At 40.7% G+C, this 24,026-nt stretch overlaps 1 protein-coding gene across 5 annotated transcripts in view; it reads right to left on the reverse strand.

Moving 5' to 3' along the window:
• Positions 1-23,711, reverse strand: part of KIAA0232 (KIAA0232 ortholog) — a 73,461-nt gene extending 49,750 nt beyond the window's left edge. For 2 of the 5 annotated variants that reach the window (XM_075499702.1, XM_075499707.1), the window contains exons 1-2: positions 23,232-23,711; positions 3,285-3,788 (exon numbers count right to left, since the gene is read on the reverse strand). In XM_075499702.1, the coding sequence (XP_075355817.1) occupies positions 3,285-3,515 (231 nt within the window). In that variant the 5' untranslated portion in view covers positions 3,516-3,788; positions 23,232-23,711. The remainder of the gene's footprint in view (positions 1-3,284; positions 3,789-23,231) is intronic. The other 3 variants (XM_075499705.1, XM_075499703.1, XM_075499706.1) reach the window with 3 other exon arrangements.
• Between the last annotated feature and the right edge of the window lie 315 nt (positions 23,712-24,026).

The raw sequence follows: 24,026 nt of genomic DNA on the forward strand, positions 1-24,026 counted from the left end.
CCTGAAGCAGGTAAAGCAGTGCTAGTGATGTCATCAACATTCTGAGGTGGAAAGATCTTAACGACCATCTTAACTTCAGTTTGCAACATTTCTAATGAAGATGATTTATACAGTATCCATAAGATTAAGACTTCCTAAATTTGTCCTCCTCTTCACCACCCCCACCCCCAAAACAGTGCATTGCAATGGATTGTTCATATGTGTAATCCCATTCCGGGTGTTCAGAGACCACACATCCCTTTTAACCTGTTCAAAACAGAAGTCATTGCTGTACTTCTGGGAAGAAGTGATGGCTAATCACTCCCCACAGAAACAAGAGTTCTAGAAGCAAAGCATCATAGAATCATAGAACAGCCCAGGTTGGAGGGGACCTTGAAAGATCATCTGGTCCACCCTTTCGAGGGAAAGGGAGCCTAGATAAGATTATCTAGCACCCTCTCCTACTGCATCTTGAAAACCTCCAGCAATGGGGACTCTATCACATTCCTGAGGAGGTTGTTCCAGTGAATGATTGCTCTACTTAAAAAAAAAAAAAAAAAAAAAAAAAAAAAAAAATTCTCTCTCATATCGAGATGAAACTTCACCCAGCACAACTTGTACCCATTGTCCCTTGTCTTCTCCATGTGGCTCCTTGTGAAGAGAGAGCCTCTGTCCCCTTCGTAGCTGTCCTCTAAGTTGGGGAGAAATCATTGCAATAAACCCACTATTGAGAACAGTTCTTTCCCTGGAAATTGTCATCTTTCTCAAGAATCATATGGGAGAAAAAATTCCTGAGATGCCAAGAACCAGCTCTTCCATGGGAATTAATCTGAATTAAAGGGGCTCAGCAACTCTCAGTATTTTACTCCTTAATTATTTCTCATGTAGATGTTTAATTGCTGCACTATTCCCTACTTTCTATTTGTAAACAACACTAGTATTTGTTTTTCCCCTTTGTCTCAATGTTGTACCCATCACCAAAATTGGACTGAAACTGCTTATATGCAAACATATGCTTCAGAGTACAGATTTTCTTGTTTGGAACGATTTAACTAAACCAAAACGAATTTTAAAATGCCAGGTCATACAAATAACCAGTATGCAATAAGTAAAATAAAAATAAATTTAAAAATAAAAAATAAATAAAAGAACAAGCACATGTGTTTTAAGATTTCCTCAATTCCCCATATAAGAAATTTGTATTTGCAGTCTTTAAAGACTAACCTATTTGAGAAAGGAATTAGGTAGCAGCATGTTTCACAACATATGCATCCAATCATTAATAGAGAACATCATCCCAAAACTAAATTGCTATTAGGTCTCAAAACTTAGAAAACGTTTATTTGAAGTAGAGGGAACAAATGCAATAAAAGTATGTTATAAGCAGGATCAAATTGGAGGAGGTGGAAAATAAACTTCGAGCTTCTTCAAATCTCGATGTCGTTCAGAAGACATCCTGTATGTTTGTACTACAGCAACTGCTTAGTGACACAGGTTTTGGCTACCCTGTCAGCATGTGGTATTCTTCCCTCTTTGGCTCATTAGGTTCAGATAATCAGCTTGGAAAAAGAACAGACACATCCCTTAAAGCTCCACTATCAACTCACAAAGCACCCAGTTAAGGTATCGAAATGAGAAATAAATTGAATGAGGTTTTCATAATATACTTACCCTGCTTCTTGCAAAGCCTGATAAAAAGAAAACTAATTTTGGCACTTCAGTCATTTCAAATTATCACAGTAGTGACTTCACAGTTATGACTATGCTCTGAAATGGACTGAAAAGAAACAAGTCTACATTTTTCCCCAAGGCCACAGGGCTATCTATAAAGCTCCTCAAATTCTGGTGTGGTTTCACTTGGTTTCTTTTTTCTGTCCTTGTCCCACACCCTCCTTTCAAACTGGTTTTGGAACTTTATTCTGTCCCCTTCTAAAATACAGCTATTCATGTCTGACCAAGACCTAAATAAGTTCACTATTAAGGTACATTATAAAGAGTGCTTACAGTGGTTTTTTTTAAATATTATTATTAATCATGAGGTTGTTCCTGGTGACTTCCACTGCTGACAGGTAAACTTTTGAACAAAAATTACTTCTGCACATAAGTTTTCTGTTTTGCACAATGGAAGCATGAAGGCTTTTAATGCACAGTAATGGTTGCTAAGAGGTCAGAAACTGGCAGTATCTGACACAAATTTTTTTCTGCTTCAGCTACATTTACATCTATTCCACAATACCCTGCCCTGCTCTTGCTGGATTTTTAAAAAAGTAAACTAGAAAATAATGAAAGTTCTGAAGCAGTTAGGGAGCAATGTGTGAAGTATAACCAAAACAACAGCAACAAAAAAGAACTAATAATTAAGCCACCAAATAAGAGGTATTTGCTTTCCTTCCTTCCCAATGTAATCACAGCCACCTTATAAGATGAAGTCTACGATCAACAGCATCCTCATCCCTTCTTGAAAACACCAGAACTTCCCTGAGTCCTATATCCAGAAAACTCCAGTATTAAAAGCATTTTGATAGAGGTTGATGATGCAGAGAAATTAAAATTAAAAAAAAATAAAGAAAAAGAAAAAAGAGGTGAAATCGGGACTGAAAGGCATGTTCTAGGGACACATAAAATCCATAGCAATAAAGGCACAAGGAAACAGTAATAGAGTTGTGCCTATCTGATACACAGCTTCACTTTTCTTCCCCTGCCCTTTTTGCATTACAGCCATGTATACAGCGACTCACTGTTCCACAACTCTTCCGCATGCCTTTTATCAGGATTCAGCATTAACATTCTTTTAGAAGAGATGAATAATGTATGTGCAGCAATGTATTTTAAATACTTGAATTTAAAAAAAGTAGGTTTTTTTTATTCTTTACTGAAAATAGCACAAGATGAAATACATGAGGAGAAGTGTTAGGGAGTCTACAAACTACTTCAAAGCAGGCCAATTTGACACACAGTTTACAAGAATTACATTAGTTTACTAATGTTCCAGTATTAAATTAACCTTATAATCACGAGTACTGAAGGTCTGCATTTATGATACAGAACATTCCAGTGTTGTTAATTCTGATATCAATTGTAGCAATGTGAAAATTTTGTTTAATGTAATTGCTCATACAGCAAACTAACTACATGAATCTCAGTTCACCCACCAAATTTGATCTCTGTGTGGTTTATAGCCCCCTTCCACCCACACACTGAAAGACAACTGCCCCCCCATCTGAGGCATACCCATGTATAATACACAAAACATAACTGATACAAAAACTCACTTTCACTGGACAACATCTAAAATATGTAAATACCTGTTCCTGCAGGTCGTAGTCATAGCTATCATGCAGCAGAAGACTGAGGACATACCGAGTATAAATCATGGCATCAATGCCACACTTCTCTAGCTCTTGTCCCAGCCAGGTCTGCACTGGACCCAAAGCATGTAGCAGAGACATTTCAGAAACAGATACAGGGCCTGGATAAGAGCTTGAGGAGCTTTCAGATGGTAAACCATCCACAACAACTGTACAGATAGGGCGCATGAATCTAGGTGGTTGGCATCCTTATAACGTGAAGCATTTTCTGTAGTTGATATTCCGTCGATATCTGGAGGTGATTTTCACTCCAGTAAATAGGAGAGAGGCTTGACTTCTAGGACAATCATTTATCTTTCCTGGCAGTTAGCCGTCTAGAGACGAACATCACTCTTCAGGCATGACCAGTGAATAAACTAAATCCTAATAGCAAACACATATGTAGATGTGTTTTTCTACCTTAATTTCACATTGAGGCCAGATGCAAGTCCCCAGCAGGACCTATAAAGAGGAAAAAATGATAAGTTGTGATAATATGTATCCATACATGAATAATATTAAACAGTGAAAAACACACCCAATGTAGAAAGCAGTCATTTACATACTGCTTAATCCACATATATAGTACACCTATTCAGTGTCATTTTGAAGAGTAACAGGAATTATTCCAAGTTTAAAGGTGACTTTTAAAAAAGGTACTTTTTAATGCAGGAAGAGAGACTCTTTCATCAAAGACTTCACAAATAATCCATCGATTGAAATATATGTTTGATCTAGCCTTATGGGAAAGTTGAGACTTTATTACTTTCACTATCAGCTGAAAAAAACCAACACTTTGATAAAAAAAAAATAAACCAACCTATGTGAGTTTGCATGAAGACTGACTGTATATTTTGCATCACTAGAAGACAATATAATCCTACTGGTTTGCAGTGATTTCAGTTTCTGGAATAGAAAAAAGTGTCTTGTTTATAAAACACTGAATTTATGAAATTCATCTGGCCAGGAGTTTCATAAATCCTACCACTAAATAGTTGCTATCTTCAGACTTGGGGTTTTGGGGTGGTTTTTTTTTAGTTTCAATATTTGCCTTGCCTTAGGACAGCAAAGCATTTTATCACCAAAATCTGTCCTCATAAAAACATAAAATCTCTGGAATACCTTAAAAAATTTGAGCAGAACATAATTTATCCGTGCCAGAATTAACATTTAACCCTCTTTACAGAAAGCATACACCAGTCTTACCTGAGAGCTTGCACTCTAAACCCTATGCTAAAATAGACAAACCATCCTAGGACTTATACCACCCACAATCCCAAATCAATCTCGGTAAATAAGGGGCAGAAGGTGCAAGCACCACACACCTAGGCATTCTTCCCTCTAACCCAGAAGAAGCCAGTCCAAAAAAGGCATTTTTGGACCGGTCTGCCAATCAACCACATGCCAATGTGGCATTTGTGTAGGACTTCCCTCTCCTCTCCAGCTTCTCAGCAAGAGAAAACAAAGCTCAAATCCTAGCAGGAAATATCCCTTCACTTAAAGGACACAAAGACTAAAGGATCTAAGCAAAATCTACTGTTTTGTTTCAACCCCACTGCAAGATGACCAACACACTCAAAACAGACATCACCTAATGTAACTACCTAAGCTATATACTGTGTGCAGAATTTTGTGTGGGCAGCACGTGTTTTGTGGCCAAACAAAATTGAAAGGTGACCTTACAGTTGATACCTATGTCTACACAACAAAAGATCAGAGTTTTTAGAAGCTTTCTTTGCATCACCACCCAGGTATAACTGTATATTCCAGATCTTTAGTAAGTCAATTGCGACATCATCAAAAAGAAACCGATTATAATCAGCTGCTACAGAGCTGACAAAACCCTACACTACGCTCGCTAAAGCCACCTTACTTCTCTGATGGCAATGTTCATTTCAAGAAAGTAGGCAACACAAGAGTATTCAATCTTTGTCAGTAACATGTTTGTATTAGTCAGGATCTCATAAGTGAGCACAAATAACAGTAGGTAGAAATATCCTCCAAAGGGCCTGCTTCATCACGTAATTAGAGAACCGGAAGTATGAGAAAAGTCTCATATTGTGACCAAGATACTCCACATCAAGAGCCGCAAGTCCAAACTCTTAAGCAGTCCATAGTCTCTTAATTGTTAAAGAGCAACATTCCACTCAAACATCTGTTTCATCCTTCTCCTGTTGGTACTCCACATCGCAGCATGTGATGAACACTCTCCCTACGTCAATGCCACAAATCCCAGTCAGCCCCCCAAACTCTGTATTTCAAAGATCTGGGAAAACTGACGCTCTTGATTTGTCTTCTTTGAGACATGGAGCAGAACTACCTGAATGTTTGGGAAATCAACAACTTTTTGGCAAAGTTGACAGAAAGTTCCACTAGAAAGGGGAATTATAAAAGGGTGGACGGGGAGGAAAATCAGGAAAAAAAAAAGTGATTAAGTGACCAAATGAGAAATTCATTTATTCTCATTCAGCAGGTCTCCCATGTACCCATAATCTTTTCTTTTACAAAGGTATAGAGAATGGAGAGGGACAGCAAACACACGTTACAAGTAGTCTTTGGTTTGCAAAGATACCATCAGAACAGTCAAGAGAGGTGGGATGGAGAGGGCTTGGTTAAGGTGATCATATTTTTCATTGAAGGTTTTGAGTATCAAATATAGCAAAGCAATGGGCTTCTGGAAATTGAGTTACTTCAATCAAAAGCGACTGCATCAGTGGACAACAGAAGAGCTATAGATGTCACCTACCCAGATTCTGTAAAGCCTTTGACACAGTCCCACACAACATCGCTGCTGCTCAATTGGAGAGATATGAATTTGATGGGTGGACGATTAGATGGATAAGGAATTGGCTGGATGGCTGCATCCAAAGAGTTACAGTCAATAGCTCAATGTCCAAGTGGAAACCAGTAATGAGTGGTGTCCCTCTAAGGTCCATACTGGGACCAATACTATTTAATATCTTCATCAATGACATAGACAGTGGGATTGAGTGCACACTCAGCAAGTTCACAGGTGACACCAAGCTGAATGATGCAATTAATTTGCTTGAGGGAAGGGATGCCATCCAGAGGGACCTTGACAGGCTTGAGGAGTGGGCCCATGCAAACCTCATTAAGTTCAACAAGGCCAAGCGCAAGGTCCTGCACCTGGGTTGCGGCAATCCCCAGTATCAATTCAGATTGGGGGATGAATGGATTGAGAGCAGCCTGGCAGAGAAGGACTTGGGGATACTGGTGGATGAAAAATTGGACATAAGCCAGAGCTTGCAGCCCAGAAAGCCAATCGTATCCTGGGCTGCATAAAAAGAAGCGTGGCCAGCCGGTCAAGGGAGGAGATTCTCCCCCTCTACTCCACTCTCATGAGATCCTACCTGGAGTACTGCATCCAGCTCTGGGGTCCCCAGAGCAAGAAAGACATGGACCTATTAGAGTGGATCCAGTGGAGGGCCATGAAAATCAGAGGGATGGAACACCTCTCCCATGAAGAAAGGTTGAGGGAGGTGGGGTTGTTCAGCCTGGAGAAGGCTCCGGGGAGACATTACTGCAGCCTTTCAATATTTAGAGGGGGCTTATAAGAAGGATGGGGACAGACTTTTTACAAGGGCCTGTAGTGACAGGAGGAGGGGCAATGGTTTTAAAGGAAAAGAGGGCAGATTTAGATTGGACATAAGGAAGACATTTTTTACGATTAGGGTGCTGAGACACTGGAATAGTCCAAAGAAGTTGTGCGTGACCTATTTGAAGTGTTCAAGGTCAGGCTAGACAGGGCTTTCAGCAACATGATGTAGTTGAAGATGTCTGTCCTGGTTTTGGCTGGAATAGACTTAATTTTCTTCCTGGTATAGTGCTGTGTTTTGGATTTAGTATGAGAATAATAATTTAGTATGCTGGTAACACACTGATGGTTTAGTTGTTGCTAAGTAATGTTTACACTAGCCAAGGCCTTTTCAGCTTCCCATGCTCTGCCAGGTGCACAAGAAACTGGGAGGGGACACAGCCAGGACAGCTGACCCCAACTACCCAAAGGGGTGTTCCATACCATATGACATCATGCTCAGTATAGAAACTGTGGGGAGTTGGCTGGGGGGCAGCAATCGCTGCTCGGGGACTGGCTGGGCATCAGTCAGGGGGTGGTGAGCAGTTATATCACTTGGTTTTTTTTCCTTGGGTTTTGTTCCTCTCTTGCTCTCTTGTTGTTTTCCTTTTCATTACAATTTATTATTATTATTTTGTTCCAATTATTAAACTGTTCTTATCTTAACCCACAAGTTTTCTTACTTTTGCTCTTCCGATTCTCTCCCCCATTCCACTGTGGGGGGGAGGGCTGTGTGGTGCTTAATTGCCAACTAGGGCTAAAACTCCCTGCCCACAGTAGGGGGGGTGGACTAGATGATCTTTAAGGGTTCCTTCCAACCCAAACCATTCTATGATTCTATGATATAGCAAAGCAAAGGCCTTCTGGATACTGAGTTACTTCAATCAAAACTTAGCCACATGGTTTAGATCTTCAGCACCTAGTAAGGACTGAGTTTATGCTTCAGTTTTTCCTTGAATGAGGTGATAATGTGGCCTCTCTGTTCTATCTTAAAACTTATTTTCACGAGGCATTTGAGAAATTCAGTTCTTGAGATCTAGGCTGACAAAATCTGATTTACTTTGGCTGCCCAGTTAAAGAGTGTCTTGCTTTTTTGAGATGGGGAGGAGGGGAAAGACAGCGAGAAAGAGACAGGTTATCAGAGGAATTAAGAAATGAGATGACAACAAAATTTCTATGATGTTCAAATATTATAGTCCAGCTGTTTTGAATATCATATTCAATTACCTATTTTAACATTATTTTAAGTTTCAAAATATATATATGATATAAAACCTGGAAATCTGAACAAAATTCTGAAATAATATTTGAGAGTTCTCATTTTACAGCTGTCTCAAGTACTTTTTTTACAGAAAGTCTTAAACATATTTCCATTATGTTTTAGAATTAACAAAATCTCATGCAAACTGAGTATTTTCCCATCCCAGTACTAGAGAGGCTTTCCATATCAAATTAATACAAGTCACTCAAAGAGCGAACATTTCTGCTAATAGATGTGAAGCTCGATTTTAGAAATAACATTTTCTGACATGTAAGTTATCATCCCTTTTTAAATTTTTTCACACTGTCTTGTTAAAAATAACTTTCTCCATCCTCACAATGACCACAGCTAATCTGAACAGGGAGACTACGACACAGCCTAAGTAATTAGTGCAAGGCTAGTTACTTTAACCACCAAGCTGGAAAGAGTTCTCCATTTCCAGCTATAAAATATGATGGAGGGACATGCCTTATAACAAGATTACCAAATAAAAACTTACACATCTCTATCATTAGTTTGTGAAAACTACTGATTACTTACAAATCCTAAAGTCAAAAATATATGACGAAATTCTTTCAAAAGAATTTCTACTTACTCCACTTCCTAGTCAAATTTTTCATTTTACGTAACCTTCAGTTTTTGTAATACTCATCAGTGACCTTAACAAGGTCACTGTTAGATAAGCTGTCAACAGCTTAAGAACTATAGGCACAAGAGCCAATTTATGAAGTGTCTTGTAAAGGAATGAGAATACAATATTGTATAAACACTCAGATTTGACAACTTAGACTACCTTAGAATAGATACTGTTTCTCAAAATTCTACTCAGTGTGATAGTCACTAAACATTCTTTTGACCTAACATAGACAGCAGAAGACAATAGCTGAGTTTTAGTCTCCTGAAATATAGTTATGGAAAAGCAACAACTTCAAATAATCAATAGCAAGAAACAGGAAGGAGGATCAATGATACAGAAACTGAAGCTGGAACACTCCAGGTCTGTTCCCTACAACAGAGTTGTTCTTGCATGGTAAATAATCTTTTTTTGAAGACTAAATAATCCTAGTCTTCCTCGTAAGTGAAATGGAATATGAGTATTGTCATAACAAATATATAAAATAGTTTTTAAAAAAATAATTTAAAAAAAAAATATAAAGAGTGTCTTGGTAATACAATAACGAAAGCCACACAAACACCTTCTTGTGACAGTTGTGTCTACAGCAATACAGCATTATAGTGTAAAATTACTCTAAGATTACCAAAGAGTGCAGTAAAAGAGAGGTGTACTTAAATCACTCTTCAACGAAGCTTTATACAAGCCCACCAAGAAAGTGCTAGCATATGTAACTGTTCTTATCAGACCAATAGAAAGAGTAGATTGGCTAAAAGCTCATACCAGGCAAGACATTTCCATGTCTTCAACAGCTTTTTTTTCTCCCTGTTCCCTTTCATATAGAGAAGAAGTTATTTTAAGGAGCTTAAAAGTAAGGCCTTTTTTTCCCAATTGTTTCTAATCTTGGAAAACAGCAACCAAAGCCAAACCACAAAACTCAATGAATTAATCTAAAGTAACCTCATCTGTATTTTTCAGAGGCCTCTTGATGCTTATAAATTATGTATCCATATAGCAAGGTTCTGAACAAACATGTTTTGTGAATGAAAAAATAAGTAGACTTAATGCTTTAACAAGCTTTCAAGCTTTCTTAAAGATATACCCACTATCAAGTCTTAAAAAAACATAAAACATTGGATTAGGAGAGTAAAAACCACCCCCCTTACTACTGTCCTTTCAGGTAAACTAAAGGTCCACAGACTATTTCTTGGAGATCATAAAAAGATAACTTAAAAAGGAAGCAAATTGTCTGCAGGCTTAATTCGCTACACTGGGGTCTACACTCTCAATGGAAAAAAAAAATTACAGGATCTACATATTGAAGAAAACTGAAAACTAATATATTATTTATTTCTATAATCTGCAAATAAAGTCTCTCAAGCCTCAAAGATACTCTTTACACATTTTGATAGATCTACTACAGAGAAGTCGATCTCTTAGATAAAGCTACAGATGCTACCTTTTTCCTTCCTTCCATTCCCAAAAGGGGTAACATTTGTGTCCAGTGCTTCATTCTGCCTACTGCAATATGTCAACAACTAGACAAAACACGTTCTCACACAACAGTTAAGTCATAACTGCTGTTTTATACAGTTTCCTCTATTATTCTGTGAAATATGGCAGTACATTACATAGTTTACAATTAACAGTTCTCATTTTCAAAAGTTTTTTTTCCTGCTATAGTCTTTGACAATGTATGACAATTTTTCAATGCACGGAGGAAAAAAAAAAAAAGATTATAGAATTCTTACTTTTTTTTTTTTAATGTGGATACAAGTGTCCACATTTTTTAACTGGGACAAAGTTGTTTAGAAGTAGTATTTTTTCCCAGAATGGTTGTATTAAAAGCAAACAATCCTTCCTCTCCCTGACAGCTACATACAGCAAAAATATGCAAATCCTAATTAGTATAAATCAAAGTGAAAACTTTAACAAGTTTGGTTAATAACATACTAAAATCACATTCACTTCAGTAAATTTCAGTCCCCTCTAGAAGACTGATAATCAAAAGCACAGTCACATCATATGATGGTAACAGAAGTCCAAAATTGTTCTTATATATTATGGAGGAATCAGCTATTTTAGCATCATTTCTTTTGTTTCTTTCAGTGAAAAACCTAAACAAATCCTTAACACACAAACCAAATGGCCACTCACTGGGGAGGGCACTGTCAAAGCCCAGAAACAAAGCCTATTTAAAATCTAGTAAACAATGGAATCTGTGTCCTTAATAAATTTCACATGGCATTTGAAAGACATGTGAATTCAGAAGTAAAAGAAGTTGTTACATTTTAATCACATTCCTCGATAATCCAAATTTGGCTGTATAGTCTTCAGAGCAAGGACAGCTTTTTCATGTGTTGGTGATGTTTGATGTTATTGTACAACAAACAGCAGAGCAGGGACTTGATTCATGACCAAGGCACAGAAACAGTATCATAAAACAAAAAAATTCAAAATGCCTATGCTATAAACAAACCCCTCCCTCCATCCCAGTTCAGACAATTTCTGCCACAAAGCTTCAGAAGCATTGCCGTGCCATGAGAAATGCAGATTAAAACACCTGGCTGCAATCAAAGCAAGGAACACTAAAAGTGGTTGGAAGCATAAAAGCAGCTCTGTGAATTAACTTTTAGATATACATAGAATTTCCTTTTTTAAGAAGTATTATCGGGAACTGCAAGAGTGATACAATCTCACTTGTAATGGACATATGGTTTATGGTTGACTGATGTCTAACGAGGCTGGGCTTATGCTATGGCTCTAGTGTAATTCAGTCAAGTCAGAGAACCCATAGAGGGGACAGAAACCAGTCTGTGGGCGTTGCTGCACGATTTTTATTCTTGTAAATCTGCAAGCTTATTTTCATAACACTTATCCAAATGAAAATCTGAAGCTGCTAATCCTGTATAAAAGCTTAATGGAATTACTCAAAGGATTCAAGAGCTACCATACAAGTAAATGAGCTACCTCATTTACTTAGGTTAGGAAAGAAAAAGAACAGAGATATAACCAAGATGACACCAGGGGACTCACCAGCACAGCTCTGTAGGATTCTGCACTGGGACCTGCATTGCTTAACAAATTCATAAGTGACCTGGAAGATGGGATGGGCAACACGGTTAACAAGCTACCAAACGACAGCAAGCTATCAGGGATAGTGAATACAAAATAACTGAAAAAATGCAGAAGGACCTTATGAAACTGGACTGGGCAATAAAAAGGCAAACAAAATTCAGCGTAGATAAACTTGAAATGAGACAGAGGAGGAATAATAACCTCATGCTATTAACACATAGAACAATGAGTTGTGAGCTGACTATTAATCCCAGGATCTATTTCCCAAGTAGTATGCTAGATGTTTCATGAAAGTATAAGCTCAAACCCAGCAGTAGTCAAAAGAGCAAATCACAGAACAAAACTAAAGTCATCTTTGTGTCACTGAATTAATGTTTTGCACGCAGATTGTACATAACATGCAACCCTGGTCCTGTAATATCAAAGACGACATGCCTCTCCATGGATAGAGACTGACTGTTCAATGTATTTTTTTACTAACTCGTTAGTACTTTCTAGTAAGAGCTATGTACAAAACTTCACACAACAGGTACTAGGAATTCCTTGCCAAAAGATACTGAGGACTCAAAAGAAAAAAAAAAATTAGATGGGCTTCAAAGGAAATTGAACATGAGATATCCCTTGAGAGTTTCCAACTAGACAAACCACAGCAGGCTCAGGAAATCCCCTAGATTGAAAATAGTGTGAGGCTGAGGGAGTATTCAGGAGAGGTATCACATATACTCTTCCCTGTTCTTTTTCGTCCCTAACAGCTCACTTACAGATGCTGTTGCAGACAAGTACTGGATTTGACAAAGCCTTTGTCTGAACCGGTACAGATGTTCTTATAAAACATTCATGTTCACCACAATGCAAGGACAAGACTTCAAAAAACAGTAGCTGGAGGAGTTCAATTAGCTGATCCACTCACAGGGCTGCACGGTATTAACATATATGAACTTTGGTACAAGATGTCAGAATATCAATCCTGTCAGTGAGCAAAAATTGAGCTATGAGAAACAACTGTTACCAGACTGCAGAATTAGCAGGTGAGGCACCTGCACTAGGGGTTCAACTGCATATCCAAAGACCCCAAATTCTCAGTAATCTGAATATTCTCCACTTCCTCAAAACAAACATGTAATAGAAATTGTACATTTTCCAGCTTATAAGTTAGAAAAAAAAAGGCAAGATGGAAAGAGGAAAAAGCATGACCTAGCAGCAAAACCTACAAACACTGTGAAGAACAGTCACAGCATACTATACCCACCACATACCAAAACTTCATCCCTTTATAGAATTGTAAGAAGTTCTGAAAGTGGCTTCATAAACACTCTTTTGAAAGGGTTCCTATTACATAGGGCAGACTTGTAAGAAGCATCTCTATACAGTGAACACCTAGGAAGTAGTTCTTCACTATACGTAATATGACTTAAAAATTAATTAATAAGCCCTAAAAGTTGGAAAGTTTTGCAGATCATGGTTCAATAGATGTCTTGATAATTCAGTAAGCAAATTTTACCTTCAAGGCAGAAGTATTGTTATTTCATAGCATTGCTCAGGAAACTGTTTCAGGAGGTCAAAACTCAGTATTAAAGATGTATTAAAAAAAAAAATCAAAAGCAAGCACTTCATTATGCAGCACAGAGCCACCACTTCCATTTCAGTAAACGTAAGGGAGCCCAGAGCATTTCTGACAAAATAAAACCTGACAAATAAAACAATTTCTGGTACCACAGTTTGTTGTGCAGTTGCAACAGGTAAGTGTAAGTACAGCACATCTGTAACCTGCAACCTCCCAACCCAAAGCATTATGTCTCCAAAAATTTCAGTATTCATTTTAAGAAGGGCTTACAACTGTTAACAACACGTTCAAACATTGATCAGATTTAATAAATTGAAAGATATTTATAGACTGTCTGAATCTAGAGGAGTGAAATACTGCTTCACTTATTTCAAATGCCCAGCTGTCATTAACAATGGCAACATTTACATTATTTTAGTAAGAATTTGTCCAAAGTTATCCAGTTACCAATACAGTCCTAATAATTCTATTCTTAAAAAACGATGAACAGAAACTGCCATGAGAAATTTTTTTTTCCAGTTTAGTTTGTTACTGTCCAGACCGAATTTTGAACTAAATTTCAAGCTTGCTCAAAACTGGTGTTCAAACTAAATTTTACTCCTTTGTTTAAACAAGACTACATTTATTTTTAAATCCTATCTGAAAAAAAAGAAAAATATACACATATCATGTAACTTAGAAATAGGGTAATTTTTTATAAGTTTAAAAATACACATTGGCATCTAATGACAAAGAATTTAAGTAAATGTCTTTCACATTAAAAATGAACTTAAAGCAATGCTGCATATAACTGACAAAATTTGAAGTAATTACTACTATTGCCAGCACAAATACCAGTTTGTAAAAACCAGAAGTGATGGTTTTTATACCAGCAGTAACTAACTTTCAAGAGAACGACACCAGCAGCAGCTTCGTGACAGAGAAAGCTGTGTGGCTGACGACTCAAAGGCTAGTTAGCGTAACACAAACTGCACCACAAGTGCATACTGGCACCAAGAGAGGATGTTCTACTGTTTCTCCCATCATCCCTTCCTGGCATTCTCACCCTTTTGTCCTTGCACTTAACCCATCCCCTGTGTGGTTGCAGAGATGAACTGGATCAGTTTGTTCTAAATGTCAAAAAATTCATTTTTGGTGGGCCAGTCTTCAAAAAATACAAATAAGCGATCAACTCACCCCGTTGCCACAGAATTTCTACATCTGGCATAAGAAAGGAAGTGGGGTTGCCCCTTTCAGCAGTGGCCCACTGTTAGATCCACTTAAGTATAACAAGAAAACATCAGGAAGGCAGAGTTCAGAAACTACATTTTAGCTAATTCAAATGCAAGTCTTTCAGACCACCATCCCTCTTTGGAACATTAAGTGTGGAAGCCAATCCAGGTACTTCAGCAGATACGATATGTACTTCCAACATTTTTATAGAAATCCCCTACTGACCCATGCAACTGTACCCAAACATCATTTGGCAGATTCAGCCTCAAAACAAACAGAATCCCTGCAACAGTAGCCTGGAGATGACAAAGAAATTACTGGTTGCTTCAAGTTTGGTAAGAGAGAGGCAAGTGTTGCACTGTAACTAGCCTAGAATATTATGGATCACCGAAGTGTGGAGAACCCAAGAGAAACAGTGAGTGCTAATGCAGAAGGCAGCATACGTATACCTCAAACATAGACATTGCCTCAGCTCATACTTTACAGCACTCCCCAGCCATCGGTGTAATTTCAGTATCACCAACATCAGGTTTCAGACTGTTCTGTTACGTTTCTTTTTACCATTGAAGACATCGATATGATTTAAGTTTTTCAATTTAAAATTGCAGATCTTATCAGCATACTAGAGCAAAGCCAGTGACAAACACTTCGCTCTCCCCCTTTACCTCAAATCTACACACAGGGATTGCCTGGACTGCTACAGGGCCTGAGAGGTCCTGGGCAGAAATACCTGTTTAGCTGTAACTTCAAGGAGGAGACAGTCTTTTTTGTTCAGTCTCATGAGAATCTTCACAGGGACACTATTTATCAAAAGCTGTATCTTTTACTACGTACAAAAGCAACAGACTGCACATCGTTGATTACCATCATCATACTAACTCTTTCTCAGGTTTAAGGAAACATAAATGGAGCTAATAAAAACCAAATATAACTAAGATCACAAAGGATGCACACATTTTAAGCTCATCAAGACATTTATCTTCAGGACTTTTAGCATGTAAAATCTGTAAGATTTCTCCTACTTGTATCTCACTATATTTACTAGCCTTTCTATCACCTAGGATATATGAAGGGCTTAACAACGCAATAGAGGATGCAGTCAAGTAACAGAAAGATCAGATACATGCTCTCGACTATTTTGATCACTCTCCTTCCTGCCCTCCTGATGTCTTCGATTTACCCAACTTTTAAAGCAGTTTAAACTACCAGTTACTAACAGCTATTTGCCTGTGTTTGAACTCCCTTCCCAAGCAGGATGGTAACAGCTTGGAGGCCTGAGCGCCAAGTTACATGTGTGCCCATTAACACAGACTTGCCTGCAGTTTCAACCCATCTCAGTGCGTAGACGCAGGCACCAATGTGCCCCAACAGGTGTTGCCAGCCTCCTCTGAGGCAGAGGCAGCCACCAGAAAGGATCCTCCCCCAGGCCACCAGTGCGGCCACCCTCATAAAATCTTCAGTGTTCTTCACATCAGCTGGAACACTACTGCAGCACCAAGTAGCCCAGTAGCCACTCTTTTAGTGCAACTATATAGGATTTGTTTCAATTAATATACAATTTATTCTTAGGCATACATTGCATCTTTCAGTTGGAGAGGGAAAAGAAGAATGGATTACTAATTCCTAAGATCAAATAACCGCTGCCCATTTAAAGGCTATGGTATTTCTCCAGCTTTTTATACTTCCAAAGTTAATAATCCAGCTGTATATAAACATCTAACTAGTTACTGACCACACTACACTTTTTACTTTATTTTGTTAACTTCTTTAATTTGTACGAAGGTCTTCTCTGAATGCTTACTATTCAAGTTTTTTCTATACGTGGTCTGCAATTCAAGGAGTTAATTACTACCTTTTTGAAAAGCTTAAAATAGCCTCATGAAGGGTTTAAAAACAAATATAACTACTACCTAACTATATAGTCTTTTCAACTGCTCTTTTCATTAAAAAAAGATGTTATCATAAATTCAGTTGGAAGTCACATATAGACAATGTTTTCATTAATAGCTGTGTAAAAATGTACAATACCTGTCAGCCACAAGAGGCTCAGTAACCACAAAGAGTTGCATTTGCAAGCTCTATGACTTAACCAGTAGAGAAGATACTGACTTTGCAGCAAAGAAAATATGGCAGACCTACAAAGGAAATTATTTCAAGTGCTTTTCTCCTGCACTTCTACTACCTCTAATTTTTAATCCAAAATGTTAGTAAATTAAATTCCATATATTTATGAAATTGATATCAGAAGTAGGAGACTCCGCAATTTTGAACAGAGTAACAATTCACATGAAAGAATATATATTTTAGCACTTGAGTGCATTTGCATAGGCATTGTTTGTTCAGTTTATGTTGTAAGATTGTCAGGAAAACAACTTTTTCTTCTTCTTTTTCTATAAAAATAGTGGTGATATTTGTTGCCATATCATATCTCCACTTTTATGATTAAGTATGTTGCTTAAAAATGCGATTGCTTATTTTAAAAAAAGTTTACAAACTGAACAGGTAGGACAGGTTAATATTGCTCTTAAAATAATAAATGTGCTGTTTGCTACTTCAGATGACAGCTGGAAATCTTATTTTACTAAAATGCAAAATATTTAACTATCACCACCAGAAAACCTCTTACAAAAACAGCAGGTCAGCATTATATTACTTCTCTTCAAGGAAGTTACTGTACTGTTAACCAAGGCATTTCTTTCACAACTCAAGAACAAGGTTACTAAAAACTGGAACTCTGAGGCTTCTCTCAAGCTGATAAGATATCCTGTTCAGAGATGCTGGTGAAAAAATGAGCTATATAAATATGAAAGTTAAACTAATATCTGGACTTACAGAAACATTTTAAAACTCTTGTGCCACCCCACACAATTCAATATGACTTCCAGCAAAGCAGCTATAAAAACTTCAATAAAACAAGAATTCCTATAGGTAATTCTGTTTCACTGTTAAGTGCAATAGTCAAATAAGCAGCAGAGTGAACTTCTACCCCAGAAGACAGAACCAGGAGAATAGAAAGTCACTCAACAGCAACCTTTAGCTAATTAGTAACAGTCATTACCTCAAAATCTTCAGCTATTAGAATTAAAATATCATGAAACAGTAAACGTTTTTCCTGAAGTTTTGTAAGTAAAGTTATCAATCAGACAAATCACTGGAAGCTGGCCCCGTTTCTTTCAAGATACCCCAGTGTCCTAAATTCAATGCAGTGTTTTAATGTTGCACTCCCACTCAGCCACAGAGTCTTCAAATTTGTTTCAAGTTTGTAATAACAGATTACAGTGTCACAAGGATTTAGTGAGAATTAATTACTCATCCAATGGCAGCAGTACACACTACTGATTTCTTCATTAGTGATGCTTCAAGCAGCCTTTTTTCTTTAGGCTAACAAAACACTTTATTTTCTTAAAAAGCACATATGACACATGCTAAATGACCAAAATAATTTCCTTAATCACTCTGTGTATGTTTTAGCACGTTTTCCCACTTTACTGTTGAAGATTATCTCAATCGAAGTCCTGACTAAACTAACACTACCTGGAATAACCTTGCAGAGCGTATCTTGCAGCTCTGTTGTTCTCATGTTAAAACTATACAATCTTATGAAAACTCACTTTATTTTTTCTGGCCTTCAGCTACTCCTAGTCTCTTACTCTCTTATATCTCTCTGTACTTTCTTCCACAATCTATATATGCAAAACCTCTTCTGCAATGCAACTGTCTCCCTTCAGAATTCTTCTATAACCAAGCTAGTTCATCTCACTAAACCATAAAAACAACAAAAAGCCCACACTCACACAATTTAATAACATACAAAAGGCATAACGGCTCCTCCTTTCCATACAGCATCTTAAACACAGGCACATTAAGATGAAACAATTTGCTTGAATTCACTCAGTGACAGAGCTGATAGAAACCTGCAGGTTTCTTCAATCCTAGTCCAGCATTCAGTCCAGCAGACCTTGTTCCTTATATAAATGTAATAGTAATGAGGGGAAGATTTTTAAAAGTTACAAAAAGAACACAAAACCTTTCAGATTTCATCCCTGTTACAATTTATTTTTATTTATTAACAATTTTTTTGCACAGAGTATAAATTTTCACATGCAATCCTTTCTAGAATAAGGCCTAGAAAGTTACAGACAAAAGTAAAATTAGCGTGGACCACATATTTGAAACTTCTTCCTCAATACAGTAAAAATGAGAAATTTAAACATTCGCCAAATTATATTAAAAATGAAAACTGTTATAGGAAGCCTGAACACCGACTATGCACAAACTTAGCAGGATATAATTCACTTATTAAATATAGTATCACAATAGTGAAAAATGAATTTAAATTCTTTATAATTGAAATTTCCACACTACTGCCTTAGAAATATATCTCTTGGAAAGACAGATACCAAAGTGGATGTACAGAAGCCAAGTTATAAACAGAATCTAGATGATGTACAAATAATCAATGAATAGTTTTATGCAGGTAAATCCAAACACTTGCATGTGAAATTATAAAGGAAATAGCAGATTAAAAATAAAAAATATTCAGTAACTTCCAATAAAGCTAGAGAAATAACTTCTTACTAGAAGTCTGTGAAAGAATAATCTTTGTACGGAATGTTCAAATCACTCAACACTTCCCCCCACCCCTCCAACCACCAACATGGCCCAATAAAATACATGGTCAATCCCTTAGCATCCATTATAAATGCACTCAACCAACTTTTGGGAAAAGTAGAACAAGATGCTTTTTAGTAAAAATATTGTAACTAAAACTAAAACACTCGGACAGTCCTGCCGTTACCTGGTATTTCTGCCTAGAAAAATCTGGTAAATTATTTTCAAATTATGAAAAAACATACTTTTCCCTCCTATCAGCCAATTTTCTTTTTGTCTGTATATTGAAATGCAACTGAGCATTCAAATATTCATTTGAACATTTTTATTTTGTATCATGAAATTGACCTTACTCAGAAAAAAATTGTTGGGGCAGGACTGGGGGGGACGGACACAACACAACTCATTCCTATAATTACATTTACAAATTACCTAACCAGCCTGCAACTGTTCTTGGACTAAAATGAAGGATTCCAGTCTCTGTTCCACAGTACAGAAGAAACTATCCCAATAAACAGAGCATATTAAATAGCTTCTAGAAGATCATTTGTATTCCAAGCTCCACTAGCAGTGCAGATAACTAGTATAGTTCCTGCTACCTCTCTCAGCCTACAGGAATTCTACATCTTGCTGTCTTCATCACATTCTGCTTTACCAGACATTGTTACTCATTTTATTATAGCAATAAGTTATTACTTTTAGTCATTAGCTATTGGTTGTTATTACCATTATAAAATTTTAGGGGATCCACATATCAGTCCATCAGTGAGGTATGAAACCTATGCTATAAATGTATGTCTTAAGAAAAGAAAGAAGAAAAACAAGCTGCAATGGAATAACAAGAAATAAGGGTCTTTTACTCTCACAAACTACAGAAAACCCCAGATTAAAAAAAAAAAAAACACAGCTCAAATTTCTTATTTTGAACACATTAACATTTACATGGCTTTAAAGGAAATATTTAACATATACAACTTTCAACATCCACCATCACAAATTTTGTATGCTTCTTTACATAAAGCTTAAAGAAGAAGCAAACTGATAGATGATTTTGCTAGGATTCTAGCTACATAGATAGAAAGTCTATTCTGACTCTACAGCACTATGCCTAAAAAACAATAAAATTCCAAAGAAAATTCACCTGTGCTAAGTATAAAACCAACCTCCTGGCTTCCTTCATTCCCCCTATTCACCTAGAAACAAGATTCTCATGAAGGACAAATAATGAAGTTATAAGTAGTATCTAGATCTTCCTCTGTCCCTATTCCTGCTAGAATGAATAGCAAACGAGCAAAGGAAAATGCTGACATCATTTTACCCCTATGGAATTTCTCTTACTTGGAAGAATAAAGAATAGCAACAACAACAGAAGCAGGGGCGAACGCAGGTTATGAAATCAGCATATTAAGATAAGAAGAGAAGTTCAAGGCCTCCAATTTTTCCTCTTGGGTCACATATAAATGTTTGCCCCTTCCTTTCCTTCTGATTCTCCTGCTGATGAGCAGAAAAGCTAGAGGGTCATGCATCCAATACAAATTTGCAGAATCTGTGGTCTCAAAGAATCATTACCCCCCTCAGTGCACAAAACAAATGAACTGATAAAGTTCTGTGACTGTACATATGGGAGTATCTGCTAAGCAGAATATGGCGGGGATATGAACTGCTGATGCTTTCAATGGAGTGCACAAATCAGGATTTCCCCTGTAATTCTTAGTCTTTGAAAATGGAGAACATTATAAATATATAGTGTACTACTCATTTTATTCAAGTTATCTATATCCCCTCATATCTCAATGATCAAAACAGCAGATTTTGATACCTATATGATATGCTTTATTGATTGGAAGGGAGGGGTTGTACACTACCATTTTGGCATATCCATACTGACAAGAAACAGCAGATGGAGGATTAGTACAAAATAAAATCTGTACGGTTAAATGTCACGTAACAATCAAGTTCCATGTCATTTACTTTTATAAGGCATATTTTTGTCTTAAACAATAATGAAAAATGTCAATTTCAGACTCCCATGGATTATGAGAAGCCCGCAATACTTGGGTTTTAAGCACTGCAGTGAAGTAGTTTGTTTTACACAATTATCTACTGAATCATCACGAGCTCACTTTTGACAGCTAAGAAACCAAATTTGATCTGCAATTCCCACCTTATCCCAGGAACACAGAAGTAATATATGGTGTGCAACAGAAGGGTAAAAGCCTAAACATTTAAAAGGGTTTGCACAAGGAAAATCAACTACCCGTACCACAGTGTCCTCTGATCCCAGGCCTATAAACTACAACCCAAATTACTTATATACAGAAAACACAGGAATACAGGAATGTCGCTTCTTTGAAAGGACAAGCAAATCGTACTATTTTCACCCTTCAGATCGGTATCAGGTACTGCAATGAGTAATTAAAACAAAGACAAAACAGAAAAAAGCACCGCACTTTCGCTTTTCTCAAAGTTTCATAACACGACTTAATGAACGTATACTTTGAATCCAGGCGACACGAGAAGATGGAAATGAGTTTGCTGGAATGAAGTGTCAGTTTGTGTCACTTCTGCATTCAGCTGTAACCTTCGCCAAACCTTGTCCCCCCCCCACCCCGCCCACTGCCTACGAGAGGCTGCGGCCCCGCCGGGCCCGCCCAGGCGGCGCGCAGCTCCGAGCGGCCATAGGATGCGGCTCCCATCAGTCTCCTATCAGCCCAGCTCCTCCTCCTGAAACGGCAGCAGCCCTAGCCTTTCTATCCGCCTTTTGCCTTCAATAGGCCCTAAAGGACAATGCTGTTGGAAAGGGGGCGGGGGGGGAAGGAGGGGAGCGAGTCCCACCAGCTCGGCCCCCGGGTAACCCCCTCCCGCCGCAGCTAAGCCAGCGGTGCTTTCCATCCACCCCAACCCGAGGCATTTAGACCCGTCTCCCAGCTCCTCCTGACCGGTCAGCAGCCGCGGGCTGCGCTTTGTACAATTACGCACCGGATGAAAGGTCACGGCGGGAGCCATCCCCGCACACCAGCCGGGCCTGGCAGCAGCCGGGGGGGTGCGGAAAGCCCTGTCACTTCAACCTCACGGTCAGGCTCGGCCGGGAAGGGGCTGCCCAGCTCAGGTTCTCGCTACCCTGACCCGAAGCACTGCATCCTCCGGTTTCCCCGTCCACTGCACCGGGTGACATCGGCGCAGGCTGGCACCCACGACGGGTGGGTGCTGGGTGCCGCCTTCCTCTCCCTCCTTCTCTCCTCCCGGGCGTGACCCGGCCCGAAGGCACGGGAGCCCCGGTTCCCGCTCCGACACCTCCCTCCCGACCCCCGGCGCAAGCCGCTCACCTGACGCTGGGACCCCAGGGGCCAGGCCGGGATGGAGAAGCGCGGGGGGGGGGGGGGGGGGGGGGGGGTGGCGGGGAGGGCTCCGCTCCCAGGCAGGCGCTCGGACCGGGGCACCCCGGCCGGGCCCCCGGCCCCGCCCCCGAGCCCTGCCTCGCCGCCGGCCTGCAGCCAGCCCCCCCGCCCGGCCCCTCGCGCTCCCTGTCACCCCCTCCCCGGCCCCTCTCCTCCCGTCGCCGCGCTTCCTCCCCTCTCCCCCCGGCCCTGCCCCCGGCCTCCCCGGCACGCTCCCGCCGCGCTGCGGCAGGCGCAGCCGAGAAGCGGTACGCGCCGTCCCGGGAAACCGTCCTCCCAGCGCCGGCCAGGCCCGGCCCCGCAACTCCTCCTCTTCCCGGGCTCTTAGCGGAGAGGGGAGGGGAGAGCGGGCCGGCGCGGGCCTTCTCGGCCGGGCCTCAAGCCGCCGGCCCGGCGCTCCCCGGGGGCCGAGCTCGCCCGTCCCTCAGCGCAGCGGCGGGAAGGAAGGGGGGGAGGGGGGCACCCGCCACCGCCTCCCGGCTCCGTCCCCCCGTTGCCACGGGGAGGGCGGCAGCCGCCCTCCCTCCAGCCCTGCCCCTCCCTCTGCTCCCCGGGCCCGCGGCGGGTATTTACCTGCCGTGGCGGCGCAGAGCGGGGCCCTGGGGCCTCTGGCAGCCGGAGGAGGCGGCGGACTCCGTCCCGCTGCTGCCGTCCCCGAGTGAGGCGGGCGGGACGGAGCCGGGACCTGCCCTGGGAGGCGTTACGTAAACCGGCGGCGGCAGCGGCGGCTCCCAGCGCCACGGGGAGGGAGGGGGGCCGGCCGCTCCGTCACCCGGCAACAGGACTCAGCGCCCCGGCGGACCGCGCCGCAGGCTCCTCCCCATATCCTTCCGCCCAGAGGGCGGCCCGGATCCCGCCGCCCAGGAGCGCGGGCCGCGCTGTGGGGCCGCGCTGTGGGGCCGCGCCGCGGTTCCTGCGCGCGCGCAGCGGGGCGGCGAGGGGCGCGCCGAGCTCTCCGCCGCGCCGGCGGGTGGGCTGCGAGGGGGCCGGGCCCCTCCGTCCCCGTCCAGTAGTGCCCGGGCGCCAGCGAGCCGGCTCCATGGCGGGCCGCCGCGCAGGAAGGGCGGGGGGGAGGAGGGGAAGTATCCCTTTGCTCTGGTTGTACAGCCTCGGCCCGGCCCCGCCTGCCGGGAGAGCGCCGCGCTGTCCGCCGGGCGCCTGAGGAGAAAAGGGGCGGGCGAGGCGTTTGAAAGTCACCGGCCGGCCGGCGGGGAGAGCGCCTCCGAGGGCCGCCTCGGCGGCGGGCGAGGGGAGCGGCGCCGTCCCTCGTGCCTCGGGGTAGCCGTCACCCGGGCGGGGAGGCGGGCGGCGGCGGCCCCTCGCCTCGCCTCGCCTCGCCTCGCCTCGCCTCCCTCGGCGAGCTGCCGG

The sequence above is a fragment of the Mycteria americana genome, chromosome 4 (assembly GCF_035582795.1).
Source record: "Mycteria americana isolate JAX WOST 10 ecotype Jacksonville Zoo and Gardens chromosome 4, USCA_MyAme_1.0, whole genome shotgun sequence".
NCBI lineage: Eukaryota > Metazoa > Chordata > Aves > Ciconiiformes > Ciconiidae > Mycteria > Mycteria americana.